The following is a 13,889-nucleotide window of genomic DNA, read 5'->3' on the forward strand; positions in this document are numbered from 1 at the left end:
CACCCGGTCACAACTGTAATGAGTTATTGGTGCAAATATATCGGAATCTTTGTATATGTAGTGTCTCGTTTGGTAATGTCCTTAGCTCACACACCGAGGGATTATGGATAGTGCCTCGGCACGGGCGAAACGTTGGACATATTGGCTTACAGCTACTGTCCCTGTTCACCTAACAATAAGTAAATACCTGGGTGTTTGACGACTCGTGTGGGTCGCATCCTGGGGTTGAAGTTTCAAGGAGTCCATTGGAAATAAGACAGATAGTCTCCTATGACACACTGACTTTATTGGGCTATCCTGCTCGAAAAAAAAAATCTTGTTTTTCATAGCTGAATAATATGCTGCTGTACATATATTCCAACAGTTACATTCATTAAATATCGCTTTGGTGTATACAGTGAAAATTTATGAGGGCTTCTTAATTATTAGATATCTACTGTTTTCATACACTAATTGGGGTAAGAATTTAGTCACGAAAACTTTATAATGTAGCTGATATTTTAGTAAGGTATGGTTGAACTTAGACAAGTTTAATGGTTAGGAATTATTTACAGTAGATAGAGTCAGGTCATATTTCCAGAATGGCTATTAATATGACACCGTGGATAAAATATTATGACATTTCTTGAACATTTTGCGAGTGAGTTGTCTTTTAATTCATGGATTCTTTTTCGCAGCATTAAATGACGTTAGTTTAATAGTTTTTTATGCATCCTCACATCCATTCTGTGGGTGGTAGTCAAAAGATAACAGAGGCACATAATATATTCATGGACTGGACACCAACTTCCTCATATATCAGCAAGTTACAGGGGTAATGTTACAGTGATAATGTTACAGTGGTAATGTTACATTGGTAATGAACTATTTACATATTTATATCTGGTTACAGTGACGTAAAGTGAGACAATAGTTTCTCTGACAAATTAGTTTTCTGTCAACGCCGCAATACACTCATCTGCATCCTTCAGTGTATTACGAATTAAGACGCTGAATAATTAATTCACTACTGCCTTCCAGATTTTCGAGGATGCTCTCGAATTCCTCTGAATTATGATAGTGTCTCTCATGCTACTGGTTAGCAACTCCTCAGTGGGGAAATGACCATTTGATAAAGAGGTTGGTGGGAGAGGCCAGCTGGTTGCCACTTGAGTAGCTATACTTCTTCCCATGTCTGAGTCCCTGGGAACTTAACATCACTCTGTGATTGGTAAATTAATTATCAGGAAGCTGTGATATACTGGGTGTGACTGGTGGCAGTATTGCTACTGCTCAGTTGCCTGTCGTTCACTTCACCAAGACAGTAGAAACGTAATGGAGGTCCGCCTGATTGTTTTTGTTATTCTTCTGACAGGGAGCTGCCATGGAAACGAGCCTCATGGAGGAGTTCCCAAGGAAGTTGGGTGCCCGATCGTGGAAGATATCTCTCCATGCATCTGCAGCTTCTACAATCATGAATACCTCGACATAGACTGTTCTCTCGTGGAAGACGAGGACCAGCTTCGACAGGCGTTCTTGGCAGATTTCCCATCCACGACGTTTCGTTCCTTCAACATGGAGAACAACCAGAAGGTTAGGATTCTGGAGGATGGGGTGTTCAGCGATGTCACCTTCATAAACGTGTTCATAATCCAAGGTGTTCTGGAGGAAATGGGAGAGGCTACGTTGATAGGCAGCGCTGGTACCCTCGTCACTGTCAGCCTGACAAAGAACCGCATCTCTAATCTGCCATATGGTACCATGAATAGCTATACGGCCATGGAATACCTCGACCTCTCTGAGAACCTGCTGGGAGAGCTACCACCGCTCTCATCCCCTAGCATTAAAGTTCTCAACATTCATGGTAACTCCCTGGGCAACCTTCCAGTCGACACCCTCCACGGCCTCACCAACCTCACTCAGTTCATTGCTAACAACATCGAGCTCACAGAAATTACCCCAGGTAATTACCATCACAATTTTTTTCCTTACTTCTTTTAAAAGTTTAATAGGTCTGCATGACCCTTACAGTGCGTTTTTGTGAATATAATCATAATAATAATAATAATAATAATAATAATAATAATAATAATAATAATAATAATAATAATAAAACAGAGGTTAGGCGAAGAGTTCCTGTATATATTTTACAAGTAGAGGAATGAATGACTGTCGATGGATATTAAAATTCTTTCTGCTCATAAAGTTGCTGCAGATAGGTCTCTCTCTCTCTCTCTCTCTCTCTCTCTCTCTCTCTCTCTCTCTCTCTCTCTCTCTCTCTCTCTCTCTCTCTCTCTCAAATCTTTGCTCCGGCAGGTACATTCGAGGGATTGGTCGAGCTAGAGATAGTCAGTGCTTTCGACAACCACTTGTGGAGACTGGAGGCTGAGGCCTTCACCACCTCCGGTCACAGACTCCAGTACGTTGATCTCCACAACAACAGCATCACCTCCGTCGAATCTGATGCTTTTCCAGGTGAGTGTTCTATATACAAGTACTCACCTGTGTGTGCATGTACTCACCTGTGTGTGCATGTACTCACCTGTGTGTGCATGTACTCACCTGTGTGTGCATGTACTCACCTGTGTGCATGTACTCACCTGTGTGCATGTACTCACCTGTGTCAGTACATGCTTTCTCAAGATGATATAATAATAATAATAATAATAATAATAATAATAATAATAATAATAATAATTTTTATTTCTATAAAGTTATATAATGAGGTCTGGTCTCAGACCGGGCCGCGGGGGCGTTGACCCCCGAAACCCTCTCCAGGTAAACTCCAGGTAATTGATGCAGGAATAGTTGACATTTTTGTGATACTTTATAGAAAGCCACTGGTTATGCAGAGCATTTCTTTTTTAAGAGCAATATATCTAATGCTTATAATCATAACCGTATTTGTTAAAGGGGTTTTGTGTTAGTAATAATAATAATAATAATAATAATAATAATAATAATAATAATAAATCTAATACTATTATTTAAAGTAATAATAACTAAGAGAAGTCACCTCTGACATGACGAGTGGTATTACAAGTATCAGCTGGTAAAACCTGTTACTGGGGAAACATGATAACATGTGTGGGGGGAGAAGGGGGGAGGGGGAGGGGGAGAGGGGGAAGCTGATAAAGTTGTTGGTGTCGTCATATTGTGCTAGAGTTCTCTGGAAATAAATGGTATAAAATACCGACACAATGGCAATATAAACACAAATGCAGTATAATGTGATCCTTTATTGACTACGTTTCGCCCACACAGTGGGCTTTTTCAAGTCACAAACAGAACTACCTGGGGTGGAAGGAACGCGAGTATTTATAGTCCGGCTGAGGTCAGGTGAAGAATGCTGTATCTGATGATGTACCGAGTTGGGTTGTAGAGTCTAAAACTTGGGTAGCTTGGAAAGGAGACTGGACAAGTTTGTGAGCAGACCTTCTACAGTGTTCTTATGTGGGATAGCGATGAAGAAGTTTCTTGGCAAGTGGTTCAGCTATGTTATAGAAGCCACTATTCTGGTTGAAGTTGTCGGATACAGAAATAAGTGATGATTCCAGGATTCTTCGGTATTGGGTGTTGTCTTCTGTGGCGATAAGTCTTGAGTTTCTGTAGTTTATCAAGTGGTTGTGTGAATTACGGTGTTGTACGCAGGCATTCCTTGTGTCGTCAGACCTGCTTGCGTATTGGTGTTCGGAAATACGTGTTTGGAGGTCCCTTGATGTTTCGCCCACGTATAACTTGTTGCAGTCATTACAAGGGATTATGTATACCCCTGCAGAGGATGGAGGCTTGTCCTGCCTACTACTGGTGATGTCCTTGATGGTCGTGGTTGTGGAGGTAGATACTTGGAATGATGTTTTGGCAAAGATGTTGGAAACATGTTTGGCAATGGAGTTGGTGGGAAGGACTATGTATCTCTTCTCGGTAGTGTCTTCTCTGGGTGTGTTGAAGATGTTTAGTGCTCGCCGTCTGCAGTCTCTGATGAAGTGACGAGGATAGTGGAGTTTGGAAAATACCTGTTCAATTATAGTGCATTCTTCCTCAGCATTCTTCCTCAGCATTCTTCCTCCTGCAGCAACGAGTTCCTTGAGGAAGAATGCACTATAATTGAACAGGTATTTTCCAAACTCCACTATCCTCGTCACTTCATCAGAGACTGCAGACGGCGAGCACTAAACATCTTCAACACACCCAGAGAAGACACTGCCGAGAAGAGATACATAGTCCTTCCCACCAACTCCATTGCCAAACATGTTTCCAACATCTTTGCCAAAACATCATTCCAAGTATCTACCTCCACAACCACGACCATCAAGGACATCACCAGTAGTAGGCAGGACAAGCCTCCATCCTCTGCAATATAAACACAAATGCAGTATAATGTGATCCTTTATTGACTACGTTTCGCCCACACAGTGGGCTTTTTCAAGTCACAAACAGAACTACCTGGGGTGGAAGGAACGCGAGTATTTATAGTCCGGCTGAGGTCAGGTGAAGAATGCTGTATCTGATGATGTACCGAGTTGGGTTGTAGAGTCTAAAACTTGGGTAGCTTGGAAAGGAGACTGGACAAGTTTGTGAGCAGACCTTCTACAGTGTTCTTATGTGGGATAGCGATGAAGAAGTTTCTTGGCAAGTGGTTCAGCTATGTTATAGAAGCCACTATTCTGGTTGAAGTTGTCGGATACAGAAATAAGTGATGATTCCAGGATTCTTCGGTATTGGGTGTTGTCTTCTGTGGCGATAAGTCTTGAGTTTCTGTAGTTTATCAAGTGGTTGTGTGAATTACGGTGTTGTACGCATGTGTGTGCATGTACTCACCTGTGTGTGCATGTACTCACCTGTGTGTGCATGTACTCACCTGTGTGTGCATGTACTCACCTGTGTGCATGTACTCACCTGTGTGCATGTACTCACCTGTGTCAGTACATGCTTTCTCAAGATGATATAATAATAATAATAATAATAATAATAATAATAATAATAATAATAATTTTTATTTCTATAAAGTTATATAATGAGGTCTGGTCTCAGACCGGGCCGCGGGGGCGTTGACCCCCGAAACCCTCTCCAGGTAAACTCCAGGTAATTGATGCAGGAATAGTTGACATTTTTGTGATACTTTATAGAAAGCCACTGGTTATGCAGAGCATTTCTTTTTTAAGAGCAATATATCTAATGCTTATAATCATAACCGTATTTGTTAAAGGGGTTTTGTGTTAATAATAATAATAATAATAATAATAATAGTAATAATAATAAATCTAATACTATTATTTAAAGTAATAATAACTAAGAGAAGTCACCTCTGACATGACGAGTGGTATTACAAGTATCAGCTGGTAAAACCTGTTACTGGGGAAACATGATAACATGTGTGGGGGGAGAAGGGGGGAGGGGGAGGGGGAGAGGGGGAAGCTGATAAAGTTGTTGGTGTCGTCATATTGTGCTAGAGTTCTCTGGAAATAAATGGTATAAAATACCGACACAATGGCAATATAAACACAAATGCAGTATAATGTGATCCTTTATTGACTACGTTTCGCCCACACAGTGGGCTTTTTCAAGTCACAAACAGAACTACCTGGGGTGGAAGGAACGCGAGTATTTATAGTCCGGCTGAGGTCAGGTGAAGAATGCTGTATCTGATGATGTACCGAGTTGGGTTGTAGAGTCTAAAACTTGGGTAGCTTGGAAAGGAGACTGGACAAGTTTGTGAGCAGACCTTCTACAGTGTTCTTATGTGGGATAGCGATGAAGAAGTTTCTTGGCAAGTGGTTCAGCTATGTTATAGAAGCCACTATTCTGGTTGAAGTTGTCGGATACAGAAATAAGTGATGATTCCAGGATTCTTCGGTATTGGGTGTTGTCTTCTGTGGCGATAAGTCTTGAGTTTCTGTAGTTTATCAAGTGGTTGTGTGAATTACGGTGTTGTACGCAGGCATTCCTTGTGTCGTCAGACCTGCTTGCGTATTGGTGTTCGGAAATACGTGTTTGGAGGTCCCTTGATGTTTCGCCCACGTATAACTTGTTGCAGTCATTACAAGGGATTATGTATACCCCTGCAGAGGATGGAGGCTTGTCCTGCCTACTACTGGTGATGTCCTTGATGGTCGTGGTTGTGGAGGTAGATACTTGGAATGATGTTTTGGCAAAGATGTTGGAAACATGTTTGGCAATGGAGTTGGTGGGAAGGACTATGTATCTCTTCTCGGCAGTGTCTTCTCTGGGTGTGTTGAAGATGTTTAGTGCTCGCCGTCTGCAGTCTCTGATGAAGTGACGAGGATAGTGGAGTTTGGAAAATACCTGTTCAATTATAGTGCATTCTTCCTCAGCATTCTTCCTCAGCATTCTTCACTCACCAGCAGCGAGTTCCTTGGGGAAAGGGCCTGCCGTGAACAGGTGACACTGAAGCTCCATATCGTCACTTCATCGAAGACAAAGCAACTGGCTACCTCAAGCCTGCTCACTGAAATTTGCCGAAAAAGGCTCATAATCCTTCCCACAACTCCATGCCAAGCTGTGTTTCCAACATCTTACCAAACAGCTCATTCAAATCTACTCCTGACTCACGACCATCAGGGCATCTGCCGGCAATGGAGCTGGGACAGCTGAAGGAGATGTCTGCAATCCCTGTGTGACTGCAACAAGTGTACGTCAGGCGAGAGAAACATCCGGACCTGTTACATGTTCGAACATGGCATGCACGAGAATGCGACGACACAGAGGCTGCTGTACAAACAAATGCTGTGCTGATGAACTGCAGAGCTCAAAGACTTATCATACAGACAACATAGCTATGAAAGAGTGGAGATCATCACTTATTTGTGTCCGACAGCTTCAACAGATAATTGGCCTACTATTTTATGGCTGAACTGCAACACTATTTCATCACTTATCACATGAAGCTGCTGTAGAAGATGTGCTCACAACTGTCAGTCTTCCTTTCAAGCTACTGGTTACAGACTCTACAGCAACTCGGCTACGTCAGCATTGCCTGACTCAGTGTGGGCTAAACCGTTCTTCAGTTATTCTGTTGTGACAAGCCACTGTGTCAAACAGCCATCAGTCATCAAGAGATCACGATATACTACATTTATGTTTATAATGCTAAGTTCTCTATTACACGCGCAATTATTATATGTGATAATTTAATGAGTAAGACACTTGTGCAACTTCAGATTATCTGAACTGCAGGTAATAAAGATACCTAAGTGTTGCACATGTGTCTTATTCGTCACTACAAGTGATGGTGTTTGATGGTAAGGTAGAGGCTGTTGATGTTTATGTGTTTATGTATGTATAAATCTGTCTCTGAAGAGGGAAGTCTTACTCTTGGGAGCGGAGTACGTGGGAAAGATAGATAATACCTAATCGAAGTACAGACGTACATGCATAGGGGTCCTGATCAACAGATTGCATGTACCTGTGAAGGTGTCTTCACAAAATGCAACTTCAACAACAAGAACATCAACTGGGACCAGGTAAACCATGTCCTAAACGAAACATGTTGGGAAGATATCTTAAATGACATGGATCCAAACCAGTGCCTTGAAAGGATCAACTTCCTGGCAGCTGAATCATGTTCTAGGCATATTCCCCTAAGAAAGAAGAAGAGCAGGAGTAAACTGGAGAGAGAAAGACGCTCCCTCTACAGAAGACGACGAAGAATCACTGAGCTCCTCAGGAGTGCTAGAATATCTGATACACGAAAAGGAGGCGCTGACCAGGGAAGTGGAAACTATCGAACTTAAGTTAAATGACTCTTACAGGAACCAGGAGAGACAGGAGGAGCTTAAAGCTATTAGTGAAATTGAAAGAAATTCAAAATATTTCTTTTCATATGCCAAAAACAAGGCAAATACCACATCTAGTATCGGGCCCTTACTCAGACAGGATGGGACTTACACAGATGACAACAAAGAAATGAGTGAAATATTGAAATCCCAGTACGACTCTGTGTTTAGTGAACCACTAATTGGTCTGAGGATCGATGACCCAAATGATTTCTTCATAAATGAGCCTCAAAACTCCATAAATGTATGCCAGATTTCCGACATTACCCTAACTCCGATAGATTTCGAAAAAGCCATTGACAACATACCCATGCACTCAGCCCCGGGCCCAGATTCGTGGAACTCTGTTTTCATTAGGGCATGTGCCCTAAGTACACTATGGAGGAGGAGCTTGGACATGGGTGAAATTCCACAGTCACTTAAAACAACGGATATAGCCCCACTCCATAAAGGTGGCAGCAAAGCATTAGCTAAGAACTATAGACCAATAGCTCTGACGTCCCACATCATAAAAATCTTTGAAAGAGTGCTAAGAAACAGGATTGCAAATCACCTGGATTCCCAAAATCTGCACAATCCAGGGCAACATGGGTTCAGGGCAGGTCGCTCCTGCCTCTCACAACTACTGGATCACTATGACATGGCCTTGGATGCACTGGAAGAAAATCAGAATGCAGATGTAATATACACAGACTTTGCAAAAGCATTTGACAAATGCGATCATGGCGTAATAGCCCATAAAATACGTGCTAAAGGAATAACTGGGAAAGTGGGGAGATGGATCTTCAACTCCTAACAAATCGAACACAAAAAGTAGTGGTCAACAGAGTTAAATCGGAGGCTGCCATAGTGAAGAGCTCTGTTCCACAAGGCACAGTACTCGCCCCCATCTTATTCCTTATCCTCATATCAGACATAGACAGAGATATACATCACAGCTCCGTATCATCCATTGCGGATGATACTAGGATCTGCATGAGGCTGTCATCTGCTGAGGACGCGGTTAACCTCCAAGAAGATATAAACAAAGTTTTCCAGTGGGCAACGGTAAACAATGTGATGTTCAATGAGGACAAATTCCAACTACTCCGTTATGGAAAACTGGAGGAGATAATAACTAGAACAGAGTATACTACAGACTCTGGCCATACAATAGAGCGGAAAAATAATGTAAGGGACCTGGGAGTAGTAATATGTGAGGATCTCACTTTCAAGGATCACAACAGTGCCACGATCGCACGTGCAAAGAAAATGATAGGATGGATAATGATAACGTTCAAAACGAGATGCCAAGCCAATGATGATCCTTTTCAAATCACTTGTTCTCTCTAGGCTGGAATACTGCTGTACATTAACATCTTCATTCAAAGCAGGTGAAATCGCAGATCCAGAGAGTGTACAGAGATCCTTTACTGCACGTATAAGTTCTGTCAAGCACTTTAACAACTGGGAACGCTTGGAAGCACTTGACTTGTACTCGTTGGAACGCAGGAGGGAGAGATATATCATAATCTACACTTGGAAAATCCTGGAAGGAATGGTCCCAAATCTGCACACAGAAATCACTCCCTACGAAAGTGAAAGACTGGGCAGGCGATGCAAAATGCCCCCAATAAAAAGTAGGGGCGCCATTGGTACACTAAGGGAAAACACCATAAGTGTCCGGGGCCCCAAGACTGTTCGACAGCCTCCCATCAAGCATTAGGGGAATTGCCAATAAACCCCTGACTGCCTTCAAGAGAGAGCTGGACAGATACCTAAAGTCAGTGCCGGATCAGCCGGGCTGTGGCTCGTATGTTGGACTGCGTGCGGCCAGCAGTAACAGCCTAGTTGATCAGGCGCTGATCCATCGGGAGGCCTAGTCATGGACCGGGCCGCGGGGGCGTTGATCCCCGGAATAACCTCCAGGTAACCAGGGCTTGTAATTCTAAATTTAGGTTATTTGCTAAGAACTATCTACTTCTATTTCGTTAAGGACTATTAAGGACTGCCGTGTATTATGTATGTGTATGAGACAAGGATAAAAAACAGAAGGCTCGCCTCCAACTCTTCCTGCTACTCTTGGCATGAAAACAGGAAAAACATATATCATACTGGTCTTGTGATGTTAAATGAATTCATGATACTGGAATTACACAATGAGGATAAAAGCTAGTTATGTTTCCCTATCATACTAAATCGCGCAGGATGAGGCTCGTGCTGTGTTGAAATCTGTTAACCTAAGCTGGGAGACTTCAGTGGGACTACGAGGATATCGTCAAGCACTCCAGCAAGGGTTCATCAGCTACGGTAACTTCAAAACTTTCCTTCCAGCATTGCTGGACTTGCTTTCACTTGGGAGTTACCATCTCTCAAGATAGCCTATCCCATACACAGGAAAAATATAATTATGACGATATCTCCAACATTCCAGAGCGGGGATAAGAGAAATTATACACAGGAGGCGGAGAAAAGAAAAAGGGGGTGAAGGAAAAGAAATATGAAGTACTGTAATATGGGAAGGATGTCCGTAATTATATTTCAAAATGTTAGACTAAAGAACATTATGTTCACAACTGGAAAACACAAAGGTTCAGTCTTTGGCGAGGCGAAACGTTGGAAAGTCTCCTAATACTTGCTGCCCATATTTTTCACGTAGCTGTAAATAGACACCAAGAGTCGTGAGGCGGCGCATCCTGGGTAAGGACCTGGCGACCACAACGGAAATAAACCTCACTACTTGACTTTCTTGGGTAATCCTGGGTTAATAATTCTCCGAGTTTTAACGAAACAATTATCCCATATTTCAAGGGAGAAAGCTTTTTTTTTTTGGGGGGGGGGAGAAAGCTGAAAGGGGGATTCCAGTAAAAATATTTCAGTAGGTTTAAATGTTGTCATTCTGGTGATAGGAATATGACTCACAAATAACCCGCATTGATCAGACGACATCTATGACGGAGTTTCGTTCTGTTCTGAACCCTTAGCAAGTTACAGTATTGTGATTTTTTTTATTCTTAATGAATATAGTGTAGTAGATAGAAGCCTCTTAATTAAGCTGCTTAGGTTTCCTAACCAATTACTGTGTCCATATAATTACCCAATCACGTCTGACCATACTCAGTGTGCTTAACTTGACAAGACTACACGAATATCACCCGTATCGCCACTATTATATATATAATAATGAACACATTAAGCACAATGATTAAAAGTTTCAATGAATCATTAATGTATTAGTGTATGTGTTTCACTAGATATGGACCGGGAGAGCAGCATTGAACTTAGCAACAATAACATTACCTCACTGGAGGAGACAGTGTGGCGACCACTGCTGGAGGAGCATGTTCAAGTCTTTCTCCAGGGTGAGTACCAGGCCTAAACGTGTGTACCAGATCATTGCTGGAGGAGTATTTCCAGGTCTTTCTCCAGGGTGAGTACCTGACCTTAGCGTGTACCAGACTTTACGGTATGTACCAGACCACTGCTGGAGCATGTCCAGGTCTTCCTCGACTTTAAGGGGTGAGTACCAGACCTTAGGGCGAGTGTTAGACCTTACTGAAAGTACAAGATCCGAGGGTAACTGCCCAACCACAGGGTGAGTGTCGTTCCCACCGTAACAATCAGGCCTCAAAGTATCATAACCTGGGTAGCATCATGTTTTAGGCGAGCACTCAGTGCGAATGTTAAAGCACATTATGTTCCTTTTGTTGGTTAACATTTTGCCTGAGCAATTTTTTACATTTAGAACTCTGAGAGCGTAATGCATATGTGAAATTGCATGACAAATCATCATTGTAAATGATAAGAATTTTTTAGTTGCTAAATAATTATAACAAACTTTGTATATCAGGTAACCCTCTGGAGTGTGAATGTGACGTGGCTTGGGTAGTGGGGAACAAAACACTGCTGGATAGGCTGCCACAGGCCTCCTGCCTCAGCGGAGTACCTCTCAACCTGCTCGACCCCGAAGACTTCCTCCACTGCTAGATGTCCACGTCTAATTTGACTCTTCAACTTTTACCAATATTAGACCTCGGAGTCCCACAAAAGATCTTTGACAATGACGATTTTGATCAACCTGTGTTACAGTTCAGTGGAAACATTGACCAGCTTGACACCACCAACATTCACCAGTGTAAATCTCATTGTCTATGCTCTTACCACTCAAATATTTCAATAACTAAGTTTATTTAGATACAATTTTACAGTTTTGGATAATCACAATTGCCTTACATAAATAAAAATATGTAACTTATTTATTTTAGGGATAAAGTATTCTTGTTTGGCAGTGAAAAAGTTATTTATATCCTTAATGACCCTAGTGTAGGCGACAGGCTTTAAACTCCATTAACCAGCTAACCACTTTCCTCTTTATCTGTAGCTTCACTTAATAGATACTGTTCAGTTCTTTTACTAAACTAGCTTATGCTGAGACTAGCCTTGACCTTCTCAGACAGAGCCTCTACTTAATCTATTATCATTCTTATTATTAGTAATAATTGGCAGCAGTAAAGCTCTCTCTCTCTCTCTCTCTCTCTCTCTCTCTCTCTCTCTCTCTCTCTCTCTCTCTCTCTCTCTCTCTCTCTCTCTCTCTCTCTCTCTCTCTCTCTCTCCACACACACACTAGTTGCTTTCGTTCAGTGAAGAGGCGGGGCCAGGAGCTGAGTCTCGACCCCTGCAAACACAATTAGGTGAGTACACACACACACACACACACACACACAAACATATATATATATATATATATATATATATATATATATATATATATATATATATATATATATATGGTAGTAGGTTGGTAGACAGCAACCACCCAGGGAGGTACTACCGTCCTGCCAAGTGAGTGTAAAACGAAGCCTGTGATTGTTTTACATGATGGTAGGATTGCTGATGTCTTTTGTCTGTCTCATAAATATGCAAGATTACAGGCATGTCTTGCTACTTCTACTTACACTTAGGTCACACTACACATACATGTACACATTTATTTATACACACTCATCTGAGTTTTCTTTGATTTTATCTTAATAGTTCTTGGTCTTATTAATTTTCCTTTTATATCCATGGGGAAGTGGAATAAGAATCTTTCCTCCGTAAGCCATGCGTGTTGTAAAAGTCAACTAAAATGCCGGGAACAATGGGCTAGTAACCCCTTTTCCTGTAAAGATTACTAAAAAGAATAAGAAGAAGAAAATTGTCAAAGTGGGAAGTCTGAATGTGCGTGGATGTTGTGCAGATGATAAGAAAGAGATGATTGTGGATGTTATGAATGAGAAGAAGCTGGATATCCTGGCTTTAAGTGAAACAAAGCTGAAGGGGGTGGGAGAGTTTCAGTGGAGAGGAATAAATGGGATTAGGTCAGGGGTTTCAAATAGAGTTAGAGCTAAAGAAGGAGTAGCAATAATGTTGAAGGATAAGCTATGGCAGGAAAAGAGGGACTATAAATGTATTAATTCAAGGATTATGTGGAGTAAAATAAAGATTGGATGTGAAAAGTGGGTTATAATAAGCGTGTATGCACCTGGAGAAGAGAGAAGTGTAGAGGAGAGAGAGAGATTTTGGGAAATGTTGAGTGAATGCGTGGGGAGTTTTGAATCAAGTGTGAGAGTAATGGTGGTTGGGGATTTTAATGCTAAAGTGGGTAAAAATGTTATGGAGGGAGTAGTAGGTAAATTTGGGGTGCCAGGGGTAAATGTAAATGGGGAGCCTTTAATTGAGCTATGTGTAGAAAGAAATTTGGTAATAAGTAATACATATTTTATGAAAAAGAGGATAAATAAATATACAAGGTATGATGTAGCACGTAATGAAAGTAGTTTATTAGATTATGTATTGGTGGATAAAAGGTTGATGGGTAGGCTCCAGGATGTACATGTTTATAGAGGGGCAACTGATATATCGGATCATTATTTAGTTGTAGCTACAGTTAGAGTAAGAGGTAGATGGGAAAAGAGGAAGGTGGCAACAACAAGTAAGAGGGAGGTGAAAGTGTATAAACTAAGGGAGGAGGAAGTTCGGGTGAGATATAAGCGACTATTGGCAGAAAGGTGGGCTAGTGCAAAGATGAGTAGTGGGGGGGTTGAAGAGGGTTGGAATAGTTTTAAAAATGCAGTATTAGAATGTGGGGCAGAA

General features: G+C 41.6%; 1 protein-coding gene across 1 annotated transcript; it reads left to right on the plus strand.

Annotated features, from left to right (window-relative positions):
• The first annotated feature begins 1,249 nt into the window (after positions 1–1,249).
• Positions 1,250–12,050, plus strand: LOC128688120 (oplophorus-luciferin 2-monooxygenase non-catalytic subunit-like). The gene is made up of 4 exons (XM_070086581.1): positions 1,250–1,942; positions 2,296–2,454; positions 11,009–11,116; positions 11,605–12,050. Exons 1-4 carry the CDS (start codon positions 1,315–1,317, stop codon positions 11,739–11,741), a joined length of 1,032 nt encoding a protein of 343 aa, XP_069942682.1. The 5' UTR covers positions 1,250–1,314; the 3' UTR covers positions 11,742–12,050.
• Positions 12,051–13,889: the final 1,839 nt, after the last annotated feature.

This window comes from Cherax quadricarinatus, chromosome 19 (genome assembly GCF_038502225.1).
Source record: "Cherax quadricarinatus isolate ZL_2023a chromosome 19, ASM3850222v1, whole genome shotgun sequence".
Classification (NCBI taxonomy): Eukaryota; Metazoa; Arthropoda; class Malacostraca; order Decapoda; family Parastacidae; genus Cherax; species Cherax quadricarinatus.